This window comes from Glycine max, chromosome 4 (genome assembly GCF_000004515.6).
Source record: "Glycine max cultivar Williams 82 chromosome 4, Glycine_max_v4.0, whole genome shotgun sequence".
Lineage (NCBI taxonomy): Eukaryota > Viridiplantae > Streptophyta > Magnoliopsida > Fabales > Fabaceae > Glycine > Glycine max.
The window spans coordinates 3593009-3618468 of NC_016091.4; the positions used below are offsets into that span (position 1 = coordinate 3593009).

General features: G+C 32.7%; 3 protein-coding genes across 5 annotated transcripts; all 3 read left to right on the forward strand.

Annotated features, from left to right (window-relative positions):
* The first annotated feature begins 672 nt into the window (after positions 1 to 672).
* On the forward strand, positions 673 to 2261 carry LOC100778667 (F-box/kelch-repeat protein At5g43190). Its single transcript, XM_006577987.3, has one exon. The coding sequence runs from the start codon at positions 827 to 829 to the stop codon at positions 1904 to 1906; it is 1080 nt and encodes a 359-aa protein (XP_006578050.1). The 5' UTR covers positions 673 to 826; the 3' UTR covers positions 1907 to 2261.
* Positions 2262 to 7411: 5150 nt separating this feature from the next.
* On the forward strand, positions 7412 to 9088 carry LOC100779202 (transcription factor RSL2). The gene is made up of 5 exons (XM_041014800.1): positions 7412 to 8049; positions 8138 to 8329; positions 8430 to 8495; positions 8607 to 8672; positions 8786 to 9088. Exons 1-5 carry the CDS (start codon positions 7474 to 7476, stop codon positions 8882 to 8884), a joined length of 999 nt encoding a protein of 332 aa, XP_040870734.1. The 5' UTR covers positions 7412 to 7473; the 3' UTR covers positions 8885 to 9088.
* A 4445-nt stretch (positions 9089 to 13533) lies between these two features.
* Positions 13534 to 23726, forward strand: LOC100810758 (calcium-transporting ATPase 1). 3 transcript variants are annotated; one of them, XR_413781.4, is made up of 9 exons: positions 13534 to 14044; positions 15129 to 15183; positions 15266 to 17214; positions 17638 to 17796; positions 18244 to 18415; positions 18531 to 18829; positions 19336 to 19604; positions 22748 to 22847; positions 23408 to 23726. XR_413781.4 is itself a non-coding variant. In XM_041014801.1 (8 exons), the coding sequence occupies exons 1-7, from the start codon at positions 13868 to 13870 to the stop codon at positions 19582 to 19584; spliced, it is 3060 nt and encodes a 1019-aa protein (XP_040870735.1). In that variant the 5' UTR covers positions 13534 to 13867; the 3' UTR covers positions 19585 to 19604; positions 23263 to 23726. The 3 variants fall into 3 exon arrangements, 2 of the variants coding, with proteins under 2 accessions (XP_040870735.1, XP_003524005.1); XM_041014801.1 differs by lacking the exon at positions 22748 to 22847 and having other exon boundaries at positions 23263 to 23726; XM_003523957.4 differs by lacking the exon at positions 22748 to 22847 and having other exon boundaries at positions 13536 to 14044.
* The last annotated feature ends 1734 nt before the right edge of the window (positions 23727 to 25460 follow it).

Genomic DNA, 25460 nt, shown 5'->3' on the forward strand with positions numbered 1-25460 from the left:
TCAATATTTTAACATAAAAATTGCTATAATAACTTCAATGAAGGTGTACTTTCAAGATTCTCATACTACCCAAATAGTAGTCACTTTTGTGACACTATTCATTTCTCTAAAACTTTCTTATTATCACATTACATTACCAATCATAGCACCTCATGTTTGGACCCATGCTTGTATGTGAAAAAAATGCAGGTCTAACACATGTTACTACAAGTTACTTTTGCACTGAACACTCTTCTTATCATTTATTATTTTTTTAATAACTGTAATTAGAATTTTGAATCTAAAGTAAAATCTCAAAAATATCTTCACAAACTTCAGAATTAACTATGAAAATACTATAATCTTTAGTGAAACTTAATCACAATTAAAATCTATGTTCCTTTTCCAAAATCCTAAACTTAAACTTAATATATGTACAATCTAAGCCACACTTGTAGACTTCTTATTTCTCATGATTGGATATCTACACCCAAGATATGTCCGTTAATTTTTTCCTACTTACAAATACTTAAAATATCTTTAGTCGTGTCATGTGGATGCTACTTTTGTCAACAATACATTTTTTTCAATCAAAAAACTACTTTTCAAATAAAAATTGTTAGACTAAAATTAAAATATACACTTCAATGACATATACCTGTGGGGTGAATAATCTTAAAACAAAGTCGAGTCGTACCTCGAGCTTTTGTTTTACTTCTAGTCAAAACTGATCATGCTGCCGCATCCACCATAAGGGGCAAACCTGCCTGTCTTTCTTTTATAACAGCACACCAAAGACAAACATTAGGAAACTCCAAAGAAGAACCCTTCTTCAGCAACAACAATAATGGACCCCAGAATCTGGAGCAAACTACCTCCTGATGTTGTGGAACACATACTTTTGTTACTCCCTCTCAAAACACTCTTGAATCTCAGACCCACTTGCAAGGCCTTCACCTCTCTCCTCTTTTCACCTTCCTTTGTTTCCAAACACTCTTCTTCTTCTTCCTCACCCTTCTCTTCCTATCTCTTAATTTCCCACCCTCAGTGCCCTCACTATTTCCGTCTCTACGATTCCAACCTTTGCTCTTGGCGCACCCTCTCTCTATCCCTCTCTAACTCTCTCCACTTATCTGCTTCCTTCACTCTTGTTTCCTCTTCTGGTGGCCTCTTTTGTCTCTACAACCCCACCTCTTCTTCCTTTCTTGTGCACAACCTCTTTGTCAGGTCCTCTAGAAAAATCGAATCCCCAATAACTCGCTCTCGTCACTTGGGACATGTCACTTTTGTTACCACCCCTCTTGGCTACTACATAGTGCTTCTTTGTTCAAAGTCAACTTCCAACACCAGTGTCTTTGTTTACGACTCTAGTAAACTCTCTTGGCGGTGTTTTGAGGGTTTTAATGTTGTTTTCAGCGACAGTTTTCACCAGCAGGGTACTTTCTTTGATGGGGGGTTGTATTTCACCACCCCTGAACCGTTTTCGGTGGTGTTTTTTGATTTGGAGAGTGGTGAATGGGAGAGGTACGTTGCTGAGTTGCCACAACAAGTCACTTTCGTGAGGCTGGTGAGTGATGAAGAAGGGAAGTTGTATCTGCTTGGTGGGGTTGGGAACGATGGTATCTCGAGGAGCATCAAGTTGTGGGAATTGATAAAGGGTGAAAGGGTTTGGGTGGAAGTGGTGGGGTTGCCTGAGATTATGTGTAGAAAATTTGTGTCGGTTTGTTACCATAACTATGAGCATGTTTATTGCTTCTGGCACGAGGGAATGATCTGCGTTTGCTTCTATATGTGGCCGGAGATATTGTATTACAGTGTTCTGAGGAGGACTTGGGATTGGCTTCCAAGGTGCCCCTATTTGCCTCTGAAATTTAGCTGTGGTTTCAAGTGGTTTTCTTTTGTTCCAAAGCTCTATGCTTCGGTATGAGTTGTAGAAATTCTCACATAATCTAAGACCATCGTGTTTCTATAGTTTTGATCAATCTTCATGTGGTATATAATTGGAACTTTCAGTTTACAAAGATAATTATAGGACTTAATTATGCATCACATAGAAGTTGGTCAAGAACTTATGTACGTAGTAGTCTTAGATCATGTAGTAATTTTTCATGCGAGTGAAGTTCTCTTGTTTAGTAATATGGAGTAGTGTTGGATTGGATCCTTTTAGATTCGTATAGTCACGAACTCATGCTGTTGTTTTGGATATATAATAATAATGCATGTAACTTGTAAGTTCTGTGTGATGACTTTTGGAATTTATTTTGTCCAAGGACTATATGATAGATCTGTGTAGGTACATGACTTCTGATTTTGCTCTGGCTTACTGCAAGCTATTAAGAAGCTATCTCCAACCATAACTCCAAAAACCTAGATCGTTTTTCCTTTCCGAATAATGGCTTAATTTTCAAGATAATAGCTTATTCTAGTCAAAATGCATGTTTGGTATTTTTTTTATTATAAAAAATAATAGCTTATTTTTAAAAAAAAACTTTCTGGAAGATTTCTCAATATCTAACATCTCCTTTTGTTTACATTTTAATTATGCATCACTTATTTTTTTTAATTTTTATCTATTTCAACAAATATTTTAATTCTTTTTTATATATTACTAAATAGACTCCTCAAGTAGCCTTTTGTCGTTATATTTCATCCAATATTATATAGAAAATGTCAACGGATACATTAACGAATACTGACAATTATTATTATTATTATTATTTTTTAATATTACATGTAGGGCCCATAAAAACTTTTAAGATGAATGCTTAATAAGCGGGTGATGCTTCACTGAAACATGTCAAACGCTCCTTTCGGTGCACATTCTTATTATTAAGCTTACTAGACTCGAACACCATTGCCGGGTGTGCTCTTATAAAACTATCAAAGATAAGCTGTTATTAGGACATAAAAGGCCCTAAATTTAATTGAGAAAAAGGGTCATGTGACAGTATAGCAAGTTTTATACAGTGATCAAAACTTATCATGCATAGACATTAAATTCAATTTAATTTATAAACAAAATTTAAAGTTAAAGACTTGTGTTTCATTTGGTAGTTTTGGGTCAGCCAATTGCTCATTTTACCACCTTTAGTGAAGATTGAATGAGAGGTGAAGTAGACTAAACAACAAATGGAGAAAAAAAATATCCAAAGAAACAAGATAAACTTTTAAAAATTTAAAACTATTACTATTTTAATCAATAACAATTTCATAAATGTTCACCCAAACACACCTTATAAGAGGAAAACAGGAGAGGAAAGTAAAAAATTACTTTATTTTTCTTTACATAAAATAAATAAATAATAGCTTTGTGTTAAAAATTAATTCAATATAAAGCTTAATTTCTGCTGTCTTAAATTAAGTTATCTTGACTAGCTTTTTCTTATCTTTTCGCTAACTTCTTACGGAGGACGGCCCTCGATTTCCAACTTTTATTTATGTTTTTAATGACTTTTAAAAACTTTGCAGAAAAAAAAATGGCTTTTAAAATTTTTAAAACACATGCATGTTTTTTTTTTCCTATTAAGTTTCGTTCTCGTAAGTTAAAACACCCAATTTACTGTTTCAATATTCCACCAGTGTTTTTCTTAACCAAATTCCTACTTGAGATTTTTATTATTTCTAAAAAAACCGTTAAGATAAAATTTTATTTACTAAAGTAAATTTTGATATTTTAAAAATTAAAATTTTAAATATTTGTAGGCTAATTATTTTTTATTATCATTAAAGTAATTTTATGAAATTAAGTTACGTTTTACATATACTTTTTTATTGGACAAAAGAATTAATTTTAAATCAAAGCCTTAAATATTTTAAAAAAATAACTTTTTTTACGTCGAAATAACTTTTAATTCATAAGGAGTTTTAAGTTTTTAAAAAAATGGCAAACAACTTGTACTTTTTATTTATTAAATTCTTATTTTAAGTTTTATCTTTAAAAAAAAAGTTGAGTCAAACATATCCTTAATACAATTCTACGATTCGCAAAGAACCATTTTGTGCCAAGTGCCAACTACTCCGAATTATTTTTATGATCTTAATGAAAAGTTGAAAATATAAGAAAGCGCCAGTAAATTAAAGTGTCGAAATTAATTTGTATCAAGTCAAACATATTGCTTGGCTCGTTGCATGTTAAAAAGATTAATGTTAACAAATGAATGACGAATTAATTGTCTGTGCATGCTGTTTAATTAAGGTCATTGGTTGCAGAGTTAGGCTTCTTAAGGGAAGAAGGTGACGTCAAACGGAGTACTATGTATATTCTCATATTGATGCAGAATTGAAAGGTTGACTGTGCCAAAGAGAAGAAATATGCATGTGTTGATCCCAAGAAAGAGAAGAGAGAAATTCATGTAAGAACAAAACCCAAGTTTGAGGAGGAAAAATCAAGGTGACTGAATGAAAATATTACTGTCATAATTAACGATAAAAAAAATATTCAAACCACGCTCTAAGTTTGGATTTTTATTTTCCCCAAAGTCTTTGTTTTGAAGGGGATGTAGATTGAAATCCTGATCGCGCAAAATGATTATTATATATTAACGTAAGGGTCATGTTTCAAAAAAAAAGAAACGTAAGGGTCATAATGAATCATTTAAATCATAAGGACTCCAAATTTGAACCCAAACTAGAATTAATTACGAGAAGGATTATGTGATGTTACCTAGAATCAAGGAATTTCACATTAGTAATTAATATGTTAAAGCTAAATTATTTAAATTAAGTTTGATTTTTGATAAAAATAATTTTTGGTAAGATTTTATTTATTTATAGATTAAATTTTTAATATTTATTGGATCGAAGGATTAAGACCCAAAGAATATATGATGTTATGCTGTACTTTCTGCAAATGGAAAAAATTGAAGGGGACATCTAACCTATATTATGCCCTGAAATGATCCACCAATACTTTTGTGTGTGTGCTAATACTACATGCTAATTATTTGTATAGACAATTTTGAGATATTTAGCTAATTTACTCTATAATATTTATGGGGAAACCACCTGGATTTGATGAACTCTAACGGTGATTTAGTCTCAATAATTAGTCTCAGTTTAAAGGACCAAAACTTATAAAAATATTTCTAATTTTATCAAGAAATCAAATGGTTATATACAAGAAAAAGAACTTAATATCAACTTTATGAAAGGTGATGTTGTTTCAAAGTAGTAATTAGTTGCATCAGATATACTCTTATATTTAGAAAATAAAATTCTTACTTTTTATTAAAAAAAAAATAATGTCACTTCTCATTGTCTTGAAGTATCTTCTTTCTTTTGGATTTATATTTCATACGCGATGTTCCTGTAATTGTTAAAAAAAAAATATTCTTTCTATCATCTCATACTATTCTCCTTTAGCATTATTTGTATATTTGATTTTTTTTCAAATCATATACGCCTTCCAATCCACTCTTTAATTTTTATCTCTAAATTGAAATTTAATATTTTTTAATTATCAAAAATTAAAAATAATTTTATATCACAATTTATTATGAATTTTAAATATAATATAAATTATATTTTAATAATTTTTATTATAAATTTTAATTATCTAAAAATAAATATTTATTAATTTACAAACTAAAATGTTAGTCTATATTACAAATAATAACACGAAATAAAAAATCACATTGATAAAAAGCATTTATATATATATATATATATATAATGCTCAAATGAGAAAAGTTTTAAAATGAAAAATGAGAAAAATCAATCTCAACCCCTAAATTACAATTAAGATAACTCTAATGAATGAAAATTAAATCTAATTAAAAAATATCACAATTCTTTTTTTTTCTCACAATCGACCATCCTTCTCAATTCATTCATGCCACAACACTTGTTTTTTTTCATCTAGAACCCTCATAGTGCCACTTGAATTAAAATGAAAGATAAATTATAAATGATAATAAATAACTCAAGCGATACTGATAGTGAGAATCATAAATGAAGAAGAACATATATTGTGGTATGAATGAATTGAGAAGGAGAATCGATTTGTTCACAAAGAAGGATGATTGATGGTAAAAGGGAAAGGAGTTGTGATATTTTTTAATTGGATTTGATTTTCATTTATTAGATCTATCTTAATTGTAATTCAAGGAGAGTAATTGATTGTTTTTATTTTAAAAATTCTCATTTGAATCATCCTATATATATATATATATATATATATATATATATATATATTATTTTTATGAGTGACATGGCAAAAAAAATGCTTGCATAAACTTACTATACCCAAATATTAGACAAAACATATAGTTAATTGCGATATATTATGATTAAGATATCTATTAAAATATGATTGGCACAATCCTCTCTCAATTTAAGTGTACTTACTTTTAGACAAAATAAGGATTAAATATTTTTTTAGTGATCTTTATAAATATTTTTTATTTAATATTTTAAATTTTATTTTATCTTTTATTAAAAACATTTATTAATTTTGATTTTTACTAATATTTTTGCTTAAATCTTTATCATTGATGCATTATGCAATTGATCTTATTATATTATATGTCATCTCAAAAAAGATTATTGCTATAACATAATTAGATGAATGGCACATTATAATTAAGTGATAATAAATAGTATCATTTTTAAAAGATTTTAAAATTATAAAATTAAAATTAAACAAAATCATATTTTTACGAAATTAAAAACACACACCAACAAATTTGTGATTGATCTTGGTGACATGAATTTGTGAAGGCAAGAGCTGAATAACCTGGGCAATCATAGGCCGTTTGCAGCTTGTACAAGTTTTACACCCTAGTCATTACAATATTGGGTATTAACCATAGAACGAAGTGTACATTGATCCTTAATCTTAATCTTATATACAGGAGACAACGAGCGAGGTTCACGGTGATGTGTCGTTCTTTAAAGCAATTTAAAGAATGTCTGACTCATCCCCACAATGTGGCACCCATGAACTGCTTTTTGTTTATTTCTTGATGGAATTTTTTTCTGTTTATACATTCATGGAGACTCCCACGTTCCTACAACAATACTTAAGAGAGCTTTCTTGAGTTCTAACAAGGTCGCTATCAATCTGCTGTAACCATTAATCAAGAGACTTATTAATCACAATTAGCCATCTCTCAATGATTAAGCTTAGACCCCAACTTCCCTTTTGATGACAGTTTCAACTTTTATTGAGTCTAAGGTGTTTCAAGTAACATTATTCTAAATTATCATGGCATGAATTTTAATTCCCGTATGAGTTGTCGTGTACCTGGCATAGGCCCCGCACAGAGGACTCCTGAGTTTAGTTACAGGAAACTAGGACCAACCCTGACAATGACTACTAATTAAAATAAGATTGCAGAGGAAATCAATTCTAGTACCAACATTTTTTTCTTCTTGGAATTGGGTATAAATATGTCTCAAGTTTTTGCTGAAGCACCAAGCATCAATTAGCTTCTCTTTGCAGTGGCATTAGACCACAAAAGAATACCATAGGCTTCTAAGCATACAGAAAAGAAAATGGGACCTGGTGTTGGAGCCTTCCCTGATGGAGAACGGGATTGCTTTGGCAAAATGTTGGCCAATGAAGCCCATTATTGCTCACCACAATTACTTGAGGAAGATGATGGGAATGTTGGAATGCAATCCATGTTTTGCTCCACTCTTGATGTTGGGGGAAATAAGAATATGTTTTACTCTTTTGACTCTCACAACTCTAGTTTGCAGTATATTTCTCAAGAAAGCAGTCACAATAATAGCACTTGTTGTGGCCATAGTGTCTTCATGGCCAATCCGGAGGATCATACAAACTACCATTTTGGTCATGTTGATCATGTGCTAGCAAATAGTACATCCATGGATTTTTGCATGATAGATGAGAAAAACCCTGGCTCTTTTGTCCAATCTGACATTGTCATGAAAGAGAATGCCAGTTTGAATGAAGATGAGGGAAGTGACAAATCAGAGAATGTTTTTCCTGCCAAACATTTGAAGTTCAAAAGGATGTCTGATCATATGCCCGAACTCAAAGTGCATGTAGAAGATAAAATAAACTCACATGGGAATGGTAACAAAAAACCTCGTGTTTCAAAAGATGTAAGCTTTATCTATATGATCTAAACTCTGTTAACTCGTATTTGGAGCAGTGAATTTGTAACATTTTGCGTGTGGCTTCCAACTTCAGGAGCAGCATTGCATGAAGAACCAGAAACTTGACAAAATTGGGAACCAGGCAGAAGAGATTAATGCAGGTTCAGATGGACACAGTTCTAGTAGTTACACTCGAGAGGATGATAATGCTTCTGCTCTCAACTTCAAAGGGAAAACAAAAGCTAGTAAGGGATCAGCAACAGATCCTCAGAGCCTTTATGCAAGGGTAATTAATCACTCTCTTGAAATACAATTTCTTTCTTGCTTTAATTGTGCGATGCGATTGGATACCATACTTAACATATTGTCTGTTTTGAATCTTAAAGAAAAGAAGAGAAAGAATAGATGACAGGCTAAGAATTCTGCAAAATCTTGTCCCCAACGGAACAAAGGTAATATAATATTTTTTTAAAAAAATTTCATTTTAAGGGATTGTTGGTTGGAGAATAGAGTGTATTGGAGATCGATGTAACTAAAGATTTATTTCATGTATGGTCACGCAGGTTGATATAAGCACTATGCTTGAAGAGGCAGTCCAATACGTGAAATTTTTGCAGCTCCAGAACAAGGTAATACGAGACAAATAGCGTAAAATTGACAAGTGATTATTTTCTTAAAAAGATTTTGGAACATTTATACGATCGAACTAACTTTTTTTGGGAAAAAAATTAATGTTTTGTAGCTTTTAAGCTCTGATGATTTGTGGATGTACGCTCCGATAGCTTATAATGGACTTGACCTCGTACTCAATCTCAATCCTAAGAGTTCTCCACCTTTGTGACCTTATAAACATCGCAAGAGATGTCGAAGTTCCACTTAATTGGGGAATTAAAGGGAAGCTTGAAGGCATGTAATGGAATGAATGGTTGAGCAAGAAATATATGCATATAATACAAGATTACAAGTAACTGAAAGTTCATACAATGCTATGCATGTTTAATTTGTAGTTAAAATTACTGCAAGGCATGTTTCAATATAAATCTGACGCCTAAAAATAAAATGAAAGCAAAATCAAATTTTTGCGACTTTGCTGTAACTTGTCTTTGGCATAACAACACTCAATTCTGTATAGTAGTATTCAATTTTAGCATGGTCATGTTAGCGTTTAAATTTTAATTTCTTTTCCATTCTTCTTCTTTTACTGAATTTCTTTTCCATTCTATATCTTCAATGGACATGAAATTTTTTCTGTTTTGATATTAAGCATTTATTCAGTGCGACTAGGACATACATGACTCAATATCATTCCTTTAAAATAAATATTAATCAAATACTATTATACAATGTATAATTTCATTCAATCATGTTTTTCCGTTGTTTTTTATAAGTGGGGTTTTAAATGATAGTTCAAATATTAATAAAATATTATACAGTGTATAATAGTTCAAATAATGTAGAATGAACTATTTTTCTTTTACTAATTTGTGTCCTACAAGATTTTGTCCTTGTGGGGTTTTAACAATTTACATTATTAAATATTGAACATTTAAGGAACAAAGTTATAAATAATATTATTTTGAAAAGTGTCCATTTGTTAACTGTTAGATTTGGTTTATTTTGTCCTAATAAAAATATGAGATAGTAGTTACTTTTCTTTAATAAGGATTTGATATTCAGAAGAAATTGTAAATAGTTATAGAATCAAAGTTTTTTTAATTATTTATTTCTCTTATATAAAAAAAATCTTCTATTTACTTATGGGGAAAAAAGTAATTTTAATCCCAGTACTTTCTGTCAAACTTAATTTTGGTCCATGTATTATTAAATTGATTAATTTAATCTCTAACTTACTTTTTCTTTTTAATTTAGTCGCTTCTCCAATTTTGGGGCAGTAAAAAATTGTCTCTTAAAATTTAAACACGAGGAATTCGGCCTCAAAATAATAAATGAGGATTTTGTGTTCACATGTTAAAGTTCAGCCCATCCAATTAGCATCATAGTTCACAAGTCTTGAACCTAAATGGCCAGCTCAGTTGCTTTTCTTCCTTTATCATGGACCAATAAAAAGTGGTTTTCCTGACCCCAAAAAGAAAAAGAAAAAGAAAAAGCGACCCCCTTTGAGTCTGTTACAGTTAATCTCGTTATTTCCAACCAGCATGTATTTCGTAAAATTCGTAAATAAGCTGATTAAAAATTGGTTATTAAATTAGTTGATCGAATTAAAAATAGTAAATAAAATTAATTATTTAACTAACTGATCAGTGAAAACTGTAAAGTAATAGTATAAAAAACCATACTTGATCATTTAGTTAGGTAAATTTTAATTAGTATAGACATTTTTAAATAATTGTTATTATAATATTTTAATTCAATTTAAATGATTTATCATCTTAATAATTAAGATAATACTTCCTTATTAAATATTTTTAAAAATGAAACGAGATGATAAAAATGTATTATAAATTACAATATACTATAACTTTTATCATATTTTTAATTTGTTAAATGAAAGACCCGTATTTATAATTTGTTTTTCTTGTACTTCATTAATGTTTAGAATAATACACTTCAGGGCTTTTGCCGTTCACATTCAGAATATATATATATATATATATATATATATATATATATATATATATATATATATATATGAGATGAAATTACATTATAATATTAATATTTATTACATCATTTTTTATAACTTGAATTATATTTATATATTATTAAGATTGTTTATGTCAAATTTTATTTAAATTAAATTAAATTATTTATATTTAGTGTATTTTAAAATGTTTATATGACATTGATTTTAATTTATATGAACAAAATAACAAATAATTTTAACCTACACTTCATTAAAATTCAAATATAAAAATATTTTATAATTTTAGTAATTTTCTATAGCTCAGCCGCCAATCATGTATATGTATGTATAAATTGTGCCCGGAAAGCTAAAAAAAACTTTATTCCTTTACTGAACAGGTCAAACACGAGGATATTGAAAAGGTTCAGTGTTAGGATAGAGTCCTAAAAAAGGGGCGAGATTTTTCAAACAGCATGAATGAAGCCCTCGCCAGTGTGAAAATTCCAGACCAAATTTAATTAGCAAATTAAATTGTTGTAAAACTAGACATCAAGGGGGGAAAAAACTGTTGCTGACTCACCATCGATATTCAAGTCAAGGTCTCTGTCATCGAACAAATAGGCCATATATATTGGAATTTTGGTTTGAAATTAAAACAGCAGACTGAATTTCTCTAGTGCTAAAATCGCTGAAGCATGAGTACGTAAAATTATAACATGAAAGTGAACTGAAATAATTAGGTGAAGCAAGAAATAAAAACAGACAGTGGAGTCAAGAAAAGTCCAATATAGCTAGCTAGAAATGTTGAAAGCAGCTAACATGCATCCATTTCAGCATAAAACATTACTATATATACAATGAGAGGGATTGGAAGAATGGAGAAACGGATCCAAAGGGGTTTCCATGCATATGAGGGTTGTCACATGTCACATGCATATATGCCTGCTGATGGAAGAGGAAGGAGAAAAAGAGCGCATGGGAAAAATTTAGATAGACAATGTTGAAATTCAATTTTATGAGGGTTTTCACACATTTATAAATGATATTTTTTTCTTCTAAATTATTCTAGATGTCACTGGTTTTAGTTAGGTGTAAAAGTCAGTTCCTACCAAACCATACAAATAATCATATTATACTTTTAGGCGTGTTTTGCATTGTCATTGTGTATGCAACTATGCATATACTTTACTTGATCAGAAAAAAGAAAGGCGCCAGACATACTCACCTTTTTTTTTTTTTGGTATTATACTCCACCCTTTTTATACTTTAGAAAAAGTTGTTCACTTTTTAATTTTTTTTATTTAGTTATTTATCTACAAATTCAAGACACCATTATTGATTTATATCTAATTTTCAAATATTTTATATATATTATTAATAAATAAAATAACATAAAAATCGTATTAAGAAATTTAAAACAATTTTAATACAAACAAAAATATTAGTTATATTATGTTTTTTTAATTTATGTTAGTTATACAATAGAAAAATTGAAAAGAAGTTATTGTTAGTTTTTTAAATTTATACCGTATTTCACATTTATTTTTTTTGTTACATGTATTTCACTCATACTTTATTCTGGAATAATAATAATTAATAAATAAGAAAAATTGAAGCGAGGATCCCATGTCTGACATGGGATGCGCTGTCCCGCATGGTTCCTTCTAACGTCGTTTCCTTTCACTTCTCACAATTCACATCTCCACTCGGGCGTGCTTGGTTAGAGGCTGAAACGAAATAAAAATGAATTAGGATGAAAATTTTAAATTAGAATAGAATGTAAAAATATAAACTCAACTTGTTTTATTGTTTAATATCTTGGAACCTAACTCGCTCTTTCTTTAGTAGTATTTATTAGAAAACTTGACTAGTAAATTTAATTGAATCTTTCTTCTTAATGATTAATTTTTCATTTAGAAGATTCTGGATTAAGGATCAAACTTAATTTTATATTTTTTTTATAGAAATGTCAACAATACTACACATTCTTTTAAAAACATATTTTTTTCTTAATTAAGTTTATTAAAAATTATAAAATTTTATAGATCTCACATCTTCCTTAATAAATATTTTTCTTATTTTATATTTTTTTAATAAATATTAATTAATAAGAGAATGTGTATTCGAAAACATATTAGAGAGTGTATTATATTTTTTTATACTCTGATTCTTTTACCAATAAATATTGATTTAATTGATAAAAAAAATACTCATATCTCATATGTGAATTTCATTTTAGTTATTGATAAGAATTTTATTGATAAACATTCTATAAATATCATTATAACTATTATTTAAACTTAAAGATATGTTCTATCCTTTATTAGTAAGACAACAAAACTCATCTTACCTAAACTTTTTATTTATAAAAAATACTCCCTCTCTTTTCTCTTATTTGGATATTTAATATATTTTATTTTTATACTAGAAGGAAAATAACCTAAGAGTTAGGTTTAGTTACTTTGGCAGCTGTTAGGTTCAGTATTCATGCACAATTAATAGCAATTTTTACTATAATTATAAGAAAATGTTAACATCAATATCAATTTTAAGTATTTGAATCTTGTCTTAGAAACAATTATTTGAAACTCGAAAGTGACACATTTTATTGAAAAATAAACCATTCATTATGTAAAATATATGAAAGTGTAACAAATAGTTTTAATAAAATTTTATTACTAAATAAAATATTCTTGTTATTTTTAAAAAAATATTCAATAAAGAGTTTTAAAAAAATTAATATTTTAAAATCATAAATAATATTTCGACAAAAACTCAACTACTTAAAAAAAATAACTTGTAAAATAATTTTTGAACTTAAAATCAGCATCAAAATCGCAATCATGATTTATTATTAGGGATACCAAGGTAGATGCAGATCTGCATATAATATTATAATACAATTGTTTTTAAGTTTATTTAATTTTTACAGAGTCACACAGTGTTCGTGGGAGAGTAAAGCGTGAGTTAGAGTTAGTGAAGTTGACGATTGTGCCTTGTTTGCCGTGTCTCTCTGATTCTGTTTCAAGTCTATAGAATAGAAGAAGAAGAAGAAGAAGAAGCTTTTTTCTCTTGGAACTCAAGTCTCTTACTGTCTCCGCAGATATTCTCCCACTTTTCCACCAACGGAAGAAGAATAAACGTACTTCAAAAAAGCTTAGTTCGTTCCAAAACACTTTTTGTTCTTGTTGTGTGGCTGAATGAGTTAAAGTGAAAAGTTGAGTTGAAAGCAAGAGATAGATGGAGAGTTACCTGAGTGAGAATTTCGGAGATGTGAAACCAAAGAACTCATCGGAAGAAGCGCTTCAGAGATGGAGGAAGGCTTGTTGGCTTGTTAAGAATCACAAGAGGAGGTTTCGTTTCACTGCTAATCTCTCCAAGAGATTTGAAGCTGAGGCTATTAGACGCTCCAATCAGGTTTTCTTTATTTTTTTATTACCTTTTTCTCCCTCACTTTACTTTTCGTTTTCTCCTGCTGCCAGATCAAGACAAGCCAAGACTGAAATGTACTTTCAGTCCTGGTTTTGGCGTTTTCTGTCCGCAAATATGCATATTTTTACTCTTTTAACGCTTTTATGCTAAGTGCTTATAATTAATCTGGAAAGTTGAAATGGTAAATCAGTGTATTTATTGTTTTGATTATCTTAAACGAAGGGCTGATGATATATGGTTTGAGTTGAGCCAGACATTTTTTTTTTTGTTAGCGGAATGATCGGTGATTAAAATGGTTCCTAAAATCAAGTTATCTCGATGCTAATTCAACACCAGTAGAGATAGCATTGGTTACTTTGATCCAGAAATTTAAAGTTGATGCCTAATGCTTATGGTAGTTCTGGTGGCATGGCTGTGGATAGTATCGTTGTTGCCAAGCACTTATAACGTTGACTATGCTTGGCAGTTCTGCTTGGTTGGACTGAGATAAAGAACCTTTTACTTGAATATGAATTACTTGAAAACTGCCAAGTTGTTCTTCCCTTATCCTTTTGTCTGCAAAAGAAGGAAATGGAATGAATATTAGCTGTGGGTCTAAACATTATGCTTGCATTGGTCCATTTTATTGCCAATTTTTACCCCTTTCCTTTTCTTTCCATATACGTTTTTAAGACTAGTCTATGTTGCATATTGTTTTGGTTTTGGGGTTCTGTTAGTAATGACTTTTAATTTTAGGGTAATAAACAAATAATAATCAAATGACAATGAATAACTATAAAGTGCAATCTTCAGTTAAAGAACATCCTATGCTTCACCGTTGGCTGTGATTTGTATCGTAGGTGATAAATTACCAATTGTTCTCAAACTTGCATAGCCAGTTATTCTTTACATATTTCAGCAATCATACTTAAGTTTGAGCGGATAACACTTTGAATTCCAAGACATCGATTTTCTGAATCTGAATAAATAAACAAGTCTTGTCCCCTCACTGCCCTGGTACATTCCAAGATTACTCTAATAGCTTAATTCCATAATTTCTTAATTCTTCCGCCCTCACTATACATTACAGGAGAAATTCAGAGTTGCAGTGTTGGTTTCACAAGCTGCTCTTCAGTTTATCCATGGTAAGAAAGTCAACCTGCATGAGCTTTGATATTATTGTGACGTTTTCACTTTTACACAATAAGCAAGTCTTTGCTCCTCCAGGTCTAAATTTGTCAACTGAGTACACTGTACCAGAAGAAGTTAAAACTGCAGGCTTTGAAATTTGTGCTGATGAGCTGGGATCAATTGTTGAGGGACGTGATTTGAAGAAGTTGAAAAGTCATGGTGGGGTTGATGCTATCACAAGCAAACTCAATACCTCAGTTGATGATGGGATATCAACATCTCAGCACTTGCTGAATCAGAGAAAAGAAATTTATGGAGTTAATAAATTCGCTGAAAGTCCAGCCCGTGGATTTTGGGTTTTTGTATGGGAAGCCCTTCAAGATACAACCCTCATGATACTTGCGGTCTGTGCCTTGGTCTCTTTGGTGGTTGGTATAATAATGGAAGGGTGGCCCAAGGGTGCACAGGATGGAATTGGTATTGTTGCTAGCATATTGCTTGTAGTGTTCGTCACTGCCACAAGTGATTACAGACAATCACTGCAGTTTAAGGATCTCGATAAAGAGAAGAAAAAAATTACAGTTCAGGTCACGAGAAATAGTTGTAGGCAGAAGCTTTCAATATATGATCTGCTTCCTGGTGATATTGTCCATCTAAATATTGGAGATCAGGTCCCTGCAGATGGCTTTTTTGTGTCTGGTTTCTCTGTGTTAATAAATGAATCAAGCTTGACAGGAGAAAGTGAACCGGTGAATGTCAGTGAACTTAATCCTTTTCTTCTGTCTGGAACCAAAGTTCAAGATGGATCATGCAAGATGCTTGTGACTACTGTTGGAATGAGGACCCAGTGGGGTAAACTAATGGCTACTCTAAGTGAAGGGGGAGATGATGAAACACCTTTGCAGGTAAAGCTCAATGGTGTTGCTACCATTATTGGGAAAATAGGACTCTTTTTTGCAGTTGTGACCTTCTCTGTGTTGGTCCAAGGGTTATTTAGCCGCAAGCTGCGAGAAGGATCCCAATGGACATGGTCTGGTGATGATGCAATGCAAATTGTGGAATTCTTTGCTGTTGCTGTTACTATTGTTGTTGTTGCTGTTCCTGAAGGTTTACCTTTAGCTGTAACATTAAGCCTTGCTTTTGCAATGAAAAAGATGATGAATGATAAGGCACTTGTTCGTCACTTGGCTGCTTGTGAGACAATGGGATCTGCCACTACTATCTGCAGTGACAAGACTGGCACACTAACTACTAACCATATGACTGTCGTAAAAGTTTGCATATGTGGGAAGATTAAAGAAGTAAATGGTTCTAAAGTCTCTTCTGATTTCTCATCTGATATTCATGATTCTGCTCTGGCAGTTCTACTTGAATCAATATTTAACAACACTGGAGGAGAAGTTGTCAAAAACAAAGATGAGAAGATCGAAATTCTAGGATCACCAACTGAGACTGCACTCTTGGAATTGGGGCTGTCCCTTGGTGGTGATTTTCTAAAGGAACGACAAAGGTCAAAACTTGTGAAAGTTGAGCCATTTAATTCTACAAAGAAGCGCATGGGGGTGGTTCTCCAGCTTCCTGATGGTGGTTTCAGAGCACACTGCAAAGGTGCCTCTGAAATAATTCTAGCTGCATGTGACAAAGTTGTTGACTCAAGTGGTGAGGTTGTTCCCCTCAATGAAGACTCCATAAATCACTTGAATAATATGATTGAAACATTTGCTGGTGAAGCTCTCCGAACACTTTGCCTTGCTTACTTGGATATTGATGATGAATTTTCTGTTGGAACTCCTATTCCTACTAGGGGTTACACTTTTATAGCAATTGTAGGCATTAAAGATCCAGTTCGCCCTGGTGTTCGAGAGTCTGTTGCCATTTGTAGGTCAGCTGGTATTGCTGTTAGGATGGTTACTGGAGACAACATAAATACAGCAAAGGCTATTGCTAGAGAATGTGGAATTTTAACAGATGGTATTGCAATTGAAGGCCCCGAATTTCGTGAGAAGAGTGAGGTGGAATTGCTTGATATCATTCCAAAAATTCAGGTACATACATGTCATTTAATCAATTTTTATGGCTTCTCACTTCTTGTCCTGGACTTGAAAAGTCTAGTTAGAGATTGCTAAGAACATGCCAATATCTCAAAAGAACAATTCATCAAACCTCCCATTTGAAGTTTGATATTTTCTTTTACAGCCTAATGCAAGATTAGTGGTCTGCTTGTTCCTGCTTTATATATGCTGTGAATCACACTTTATTAATTTAAATCTTCCCATCTATGTAAATCTATGCCAACTATCATTAAAACTAATATATTTGTAATAAATGGATGCCAGTGATGGACTATTAGAATTTAGAATATATTGGGTGATTCTCGAACCTTGAAAGTAAGGGTTTGGGAACCTACATTACTCTTCACTATGAAGAAATTCTTCTACAATCATTTTATGATATGTCTATATCTGCAGGTAATGGCCCGATCTTCACCCATGGATAAGCATACCCTGGTGAAACACTTGAGGACAACATTTCAAGAGGTTGTTTCAGTAACTGGTGATGGTACAAATGATGCTCCAGCACTTCATGAAGCAGATATTGGACTTGCAATGGGCATTGCTGGAACTGAGGTATGCCAAGACACCTATGTTGATCTTGTTTTAGTAAAATTCTTCTTTTCTAGAAATTTTAAAACACGAATGGTTTTGTTTGAGATGTTATATTTGGTTCTACTTTTCACAGGGGAATTAGATAATTGGATTTGGCGTGTATGCCTCACCGTCTTTATTTCCAAATGCAACTGGACTATATGTAAAGTTCTTTGATTTGTATGTTTGTTTTATCTTTAATTTTGGGAATAATAATTTTTTAAAATCTATTTCAGGAAGTCGCAAAAAGAAGTTATTATTTCCTTAAAATAAGCTAAACCAAATGCTTTGCTTTGTATTTATAATACTCTGATTTCAGACCGTTTCATTGGTTGCTAGCAGAGGTCTTGGTCCTTGGAGTTATTGTTATGCCAAATTGTACTTGATGATATATTTTATACTTCTTTTTTTTTTTTTTGTCAAATTCAGGTAGCAAAAGAAAGTGCCGATGTAATAATTCTAGATGATAACTTTTCAACTATTGTAACTGTAGCCAAATGGGGCCGCTCGGTCTACATAAACATTCAGAAATTTGTGCAGTTTCAGCTAACTGTAAATGTTGTTGCTTTGATCGTCAATTTCTCTTCTGCTTGTTTGACTGGTAATTGTGATTCTGCCCGTTATTATTTTCCTAATCAAAGTTATCCTTTTATTTTATTTGCAATAGTTTATTACCTTTTTCCTCATTTTCCCCATCATCATATATGAATTACTAGGAAATGCTCCCCTCACTGCGGTTCAACTTCTATGGGTCAACATGATCATGGACACTCTTGGAGCACTTGCACTAGCCACTGAACCTCCTAACGATGAGTTGATGAAAAGACCACCTGTTGGTAGGAAAGGAAACTTTATCAGTAATGTGATGTGGAGGAATATCTTAGGGCAGTCTATATACCAATTTGTTGTAATATGGTTCCTCCAGACCAGAGGAAAAGTAACATTTCATCTTGATGGACCAGATTCTGATCTGATATTGAATACACTTATTTTCAACTCGTTTGTGTTCTGTCAGGTAAAGTTAAAGCCATCACTGTATTGGACATAACTTGGTGTCTTTCTTTTCACTAATATGCTCCTGAAATTGAAAGGAAAAAAGTTACATCCATTGCAAATTCTCACTGGCTTTGGATATCTGTTTTTGTTCAAGTTGCTGACTTCTTTTGCTTTGTCCATTTCTTTTTCTTGTTAAACTCATAGGGCAAATTTAAATTCTGTACCATCTTGTGTTGAATGCAGAATGCTTGTTTTCTGGATATGATTTCATGTTCAGACTAGACAAGTTTGTTTTGCCTTCTCTTTCTACCTTTGTAATATGCAGATAGTGGAAGTATGTTTTCCTCTTGTCAACTATAAAATATTAACAATATTTTTTCAAAAATGATGTTCTGACTTCTTACTTTTGAAATATTAAGATACTGTGGTCAAGTACTTTTCTAAAGGCCAATCTGAGTGTATGAGTAGTGAAACTCCCTGGATATGTTTTCTGATTGTGCTTTTTATGATCAAATATCTTGACAGGTTTTCAATGAGATTAGTTCGAGGGATATGGAGAGGGTAAATGTTTTTCAAGGTATACTGAAGAATTATGTCTTCGTAGCTGTCCTCACTTGCACTGTCGTCTTCCAAATTATAATTGTTGAATTCTTGGGAACCTTTGCAAACACATCTCCACTTAGTTTGAAACAGTGGTTTGGTAGTGTTCTCTTTGGAGTCCTTGGCATGCCAATTGCAGCAGCTCTAAAGATGATCCCTGTGGGATCTGTCTAAAATCAGTGCAGACAAATTAGGTACATTCTTGCTCATTCTCTATTCTCACACGTAAATCAAGGCTCTTGTTTGCTCCTAGCCTCTTTAAAAAGATACCTATTAAACCAACAAGAGTTTTATATGCATGAAGTTCCATGGGCTGACAAACAAGAGGCTAGATTTGGCATTTGTTGTTGGTGTTAGATTTGCTTGATTGTTGTCAAATCTCAAAGGCTGTGTTCGGTAGCGGTGATATAGGAAGGAGGGGCAATGATGGAATTTTGGATGGATGTTTGGTGTAGGTTATTTACAAAAGAAATAAGTTGGGTTTTCTAATGCTTCATCACGTGACAAAAGTGAGCAAGTCCATGTTTACTTTTCTACCCTTTTGTATGTTCACTTTCTCAATTTTGTAAACCCAGCCAGCAGCCTCCGTTGTCTCCTTCCATATGCTGCTGCTCGTGGGTACCTTACCAAGCACTACACGACCCAAACGGCAGATAATTCCCTCACGTTATCTTGCTAATTTTGTTTAACCGAATGTTGCTGAGCTGGCACCCTTGTCAGCTCCCACCTTTGCTTTGTCTGCCATTTCCTTGTTGCATTTTCATTCTGTTAAGATTTTGCTATCACAAAATTACAAATTCTGTTATTCCAATATTAGTATCAATGAGAAATTACCTTCTAAACTTCTTTATTCTGTTAGAAGGTGCTGGCCCTCGAAGCCAGAATCAATTTTGAGCACATAACAATTTGGTGCTTTCGTTGAGAGCATCAATGGCTGACTCCGCTATGGACCGCATTGAAGCAGCCATCGCGGAACTCACCTCCAGTCAACTCAAACTCGCCGTTACATAGATACCATGGCCACCAAATTGGATGACCTTCTTCAGCGATTGAACCTTTGCAATCCTACTCCACACTTTCCATCCTCCTCCCCTGTGCAGTCACCGACACCAGCCACCCCCATACCGACTCCGCCTCCTATGCCGATTCCACCTCCACGCCCTGCACTCATGCAGCAACATCCCGCACCCTTGCCGACTCCGCTTACCATTGCTGTCATCCACCTCCTCGCTAACAGCAAGCTTCGCCTGTCCAACGGCCACCTTTGGGCTTCCATCCACCGGATCCGCGCAGAGTTTTCAAGCCGCCGCATCCTCCCCTCGGACCTCCGCTTATCCCCTTCCGTCATGTTCGCCGCCAAGGTAAGAGACAAGGAACTTGACCACCCTTTCCACCTCACCTTCTACGCCATTATCGACTCCACCAAATGACTCTACTTCCACAACACTAATCTTCATTCACTCATTCCTTCACCCATTTTAATTTGGGATCATGGTTTGACTTTTGAAGCCATGGTTTGAAGCCCCAACACCTTGAGGACAAGGTGTTTTTTATGGGTCAGGGAATGTTAGGAGAGAGAAGAATCAGTTGGGTACCTTACCAAGCACTACATGACCCAAACGACAAATAATTCGCCCACGTTATCTCACTAATTTCGTTTAACTGAATGTTGCTAAGCTGGCACCCTTGTCGGCTCCCACCTTTGCTTTGTCTGCCATTTCCTTATTGCATTTTCATTCTGTTAGGATTTTGCTACCACAAAATTACAAATTTTGTTATTCCATTATCAGTATAAATATAGGAATGTTGTAATAAGGCAGTATCAATGAGAAATTACCTTCAAAACTTCTTCTTTATTCTATTAGGAGGCACTGGCCCTCGAAGCCAGAATCAGTTTTGAGCACATAACAATGGTGCTGCCGGTGCCTGGTGATTGTCAAAAGTTGCGGCTTTATCCTCATGCCACTACTTCGTAAAAATCCAAAAGATCATTAATTCCTTATCCTCACACCGGGGGATGTTTGTAGTCCGGTAAAGGTCTTCCACTACCTAATAATTGAGAGGGTTGTGCGTTCCTACTTTGTAAAGGGTGAATCAACAATTTCATATATTTAGCATTCTATTTTCACTATTTCTCTTCAACCAAACAATTCAACTCTGAATTTTATTTCTACTCTATTTCTCCTTTTTCAAATTATCCCTTTTCTATTTTTATCTTCTCTATTTATCTCCTCTAAATCAAACACAGCCAAAATAATTTATATTCTTTAAATTAAACCCTTTGATATAAGGAGGTGAGTTTGAAGTATACAGATTGTAATTTCAGTTTGTTTCAATATATATATATATACCACATTGGCAGTAGTGGCCTCGTCAAGTGTAACATCTTTGCTTGTTGATGTCTTGACAACTTGCACACTATGACACTTAACACGTTGACATTTTACTCAACATTCTCGTTGATCAAAATCCTTCACCAATCAGAACCCTTTGTGGGTAGCCTTTTCGAAGACCTCGGCTATCTAGTAGTCCTTTTCGAGATCTCGACAATTTGTTTCGGCTGCTTTCAGGATCCATGATTGTTCCCACAAACTAATACCAAACTTTTCAGCATGTTTTGTCCTCATTCATACGCTTTCCGAGAAACTTTCCAAAAAGTCACTCATCTTATAACTACTTCAAGCTAAACACGCTTAACTGTGAAGTTCTTAAGTGATAAATTACTAAAATAGATGTATCTTGTTGGCATAGGTAATATCAATTAATTCCTTTTAGTCATCCTCAACCGTACTGTCTCATACTTGCACAGACTCTGGATCCCTATCATTCTGGTGTGATTCGTATGGGGTGTTATATGCCCACCAACTTCCTGTCTTATTTGTTCTCGAACCACAACGTACTGGGAGAAAAGTTTGCTCTAATACCATTTGTAACATCCCTCATTGTCAACTTCTCGACGACTCACATATTACGATATTTCATACGATGACACTTCACTTAACTCCTCATTGGTCAGAACCCTCCATTAGTCAAAATCCTTTGTAGGTAGTTCTTTTTGAGACATTGACGACCAACTCTGACACCACTCGACTTCTTTCAGGATTATCGACTGTTCTCATAAACTAACACAAGAATTTTTAGCATGTTTTGTTCTTATTCACACGCTTTCTGAGAAACTTCCTGGTCACCCATCCCATAACTACTCTAAGTCAAACACGCTTAACTATGAAATTTTTAAGTGATATGCTAACAAAAAGTATATATATCTTATCAGTATAGATAATATCAATTAATTTCTTTAAGTCATCCTCAACTATATAGTCGCACACGTGTACAGTCTCTGGATCTCTCTCATTCCGATGTGATTCGTTCGGAGTGTTACATGCTCACCAACTTTCGCTTGATTCGTCCTCGAATCACACTGTATTGGGAGAAAGGTATGTTCTGATATCATTTGTAATGTTCCTGATTGTCCAAATCATAGAATAGAAGAGTTATTTATGAAAAGGCTTATTGTGTATATTCTTTTTTGAATCTTTGTTCAATCGTTGGTTGCTTCTGGTATTTAATGTAGGATCCATGCTGGATTCTTCTAGGAACTGAGATTGGATACCAAAACTTCTGATAATGCCAATTAGGATTTTCAGCTCACGCTGAACTCTTTGTGGATGACCATGTATCAAAACTAAAATGATAAAGATAATTAATGCAACATTTTCCTCCTCGTAGCTCGTAGTAATTGCGAAAGCAACTCGTATTTCTAGGGATTTTAGACTAGAGTAATATACTTGCTTGAGTTACCACTGCGCAATTATAACTGGGAAAGTTCTTGTGCTTCGAGGTATTGGGTAGGCATCTACTATGATGGAAAATGAACATGGATATGTTTAAGTGAAGGTCTTTCTATTTAGTGTGCGTGCTTTGCCGTATCGTTATCAGAATTCTTCCCTGGCAGGCTGGTTCCCTTGTATGATTGAAGATAATTTTGATTATGCAGTTAGCCAGGAAAATTCGTGGATGCCTATTATTTTGTTGGTGAAGACCAGAAGAGCAGTGGCTATGGACGCAAACTTTGGCTTCTCAGAGTGTAAGATACTCAATGGATGGGAGTTCATTAGGTCTGCGAGAGAATTGCATTCGCTCTAGTTCAGCACAATGTACATTGTTCTATGAATTGGGCAGCTACCGCTAGTATATCTGCTTTAATATTTTTTCTTCGGCACTCAAAATTTTCAGTGCTGAGGCCGTTGGAACAAAATTATTTGATTGTTTGGAATTAGTAGCAGGTCAAGATTTTAATCTTGAACTAACTAAAATACAAAGCCGTTAAAAGGATTTCTACACAGCTCATTACAAGATCTGCCTTTTTTCTTTGGATAAGCTTACAAGATCTACCTTAACTTGTTTGTGCTTTTACCAGGCTAGGCTACAAACAGGTTAAAAGATAACTTCAAATGCAAATTTTAATGTCCCTACCCTTTCTTTCCTACTTTAACTTCATTCTTAGTACATGGGGTTAATGATTATCTCTTGCTATTAACAAATTAACTTTATTTATTAAATTAGCAAATCTACTTTGATGGATGGTTAATGAGAAGAGTAAACGTAAACTATAAGAACATGAATATGATAGTCAAACACCCTTAATAAGAAACAAAATAATAAATAATTATATATATATAATTATTAATTTCACACTAATTAAAAAAGTTAGTTGACATTATTTAATTTTATTAATCTTAAATAAAAAAATTAAGTTATTTGTAAAATATCTTTCATTAGAACTTGATATTATGGATAAAAAATTATTGAAAATAAAAGTAAAATTAAATGAAAAATGTTTTAAGAATAGTAATATTAAATAAAATAAAATTAATGAATTTGTTTATATTTAAATTTAATATAATATTATTTTTTTGTTTATGAGTTCAGGAGGTATAATGTAATGAAAGAAAAAAAAAAGGATAAGCTGAACTTCTCTCTCTGGTGACCATATTTTTTGTCTTCTACGCTGAATATTAGGCAGTAAATTTTTATTGTTTCTAAAATGGGAGCACTGTATTTGGTTTATTGTTACTATTATTAACTTGTTGACCGTATCGGTGTCTGTGATGTTTTGGCGGTTAATTTCATGTGGGCACGGTTTTGAGTGTACTTACAGTCATATCACACTGAAGCCGCATTAGACGGGTTCTTCGTTTGTATATACCAAGATCATGTGTCATCTCAAACCAACCTCTGGTTGAGTTAGTAAAATAAGCCATGATAAATAGTTATCTTTTTGGCTCAACCACGAACCATCTACATCGAAGATGCTTCTCCTATGCAGCTTGTTCAGTAGAAGTACTACTTTGACCGCTGACACCAATCATTTCTCACGGACTTCAAGTTGACCCTTCAACATTTCTAAATTCATCATTCTTTGTTTGTTCCAATACTATGGAGTAAGGAGCAACTAGGTATCTGACCCTGGGCTTACAGTCATATCAAACTCGTGGAAGAGTCAATTTCAAGTGTGACAAAATGTCTTCCTCACTCGTAATCAAATAAATGAAATAAACAAACAAACTTCTGTATGCAAGCGTCCTATGTCTTTCCCAAAAAATAAGTGGTCGAATTTGCAAATATTACAGGTATGCAAGCGACCGAATGCATTGATATTCTTCTCTATCTCAACCAAGTAAAAGAACTTGTTTTGGACAAAACACTCTTTAAGTTCAGTATTTTCTTCTTTTCATTATAAATGCCGTCGTGAAATCCTAAAAGTGTGTTTGGATTAGAGTTACAAAACTTTTTTTTTAAAATGAAATTGATTTTATAAAATTAATTTTGATTAAAATTGATTTTAAAGTGATTCATAAAGTGTTTGATAACCTGTTTGTAGCTCACGGACGTAAAAGAGTAACTTCTATGCCTTTTACTCCTTTTTTACCCGAAAAAATGAGTATGTGAATTGACAACATCCATTCCAAATATGCACTTAGTTTGTGTTTGGATATTTTTAATATAAAATCAAATTAAGAGGAAAATTTAATATAAAATTTTAGATC

What these genes read in the sequence shown, in the direction of transcription:
- LOC100778667 (XM_006577987.3), top strand. Translation starts at nt 827, where the DNA reads ATGGACCCCAGAATCTGGAGCAAACTACCTCCTGATGTTGTGGAACAC.
- LOC100779202 (XM_041014800.1), top strand. Translation starts at nt 7,474, where the DNA reads ATGGGACCTGGTGTTGGAGCCTTCCCTGATGGAGAACGGGATTGCTTT. An exon ending in AACCTCGTGTTTCAAAAGAT is followed by an intron (nt 8,050 to 8,137) that starts GTAAGCTTTATC and finishes TTCCAACTTCAG; the next exon opens with GAGCAGCATTGCATGAAGAA. An exon ending in CTCAGAGCCTTTATGCAAGG is followed by an intron (nt 8,330 to 8,429) that starts GTAATTAATCAC and finishes TGAATCTTAAAG; the next exon opens with AAAAGAAGAGAAAGAATAGA.
- LOC100810758 (XM_041014801.1), top strand. Translation starts at nt 13,868, where the DNA reads ATGGAGAGTTACCTGAGTGAGAATTTCGGAGATGTGAAACCAAAGAAC. An exon ending in CTATTAGACGCTCCAATCAG is followed by an intron (nt 14,045 to 15,128) that starts GTTTTCTTTATT and finishes TATACATTACAG; the next exon opens with GAGAAATTCAGAGTTGCAGT. An exon ending in ATATCATTCCAAAAATTCAG is followed by an intron (nt 17,215 to 17,637) that starts GTACATACATGT and finishes CTATATCTGCAG; the next exon opens with GTAATGGCCCGATCTTCACC.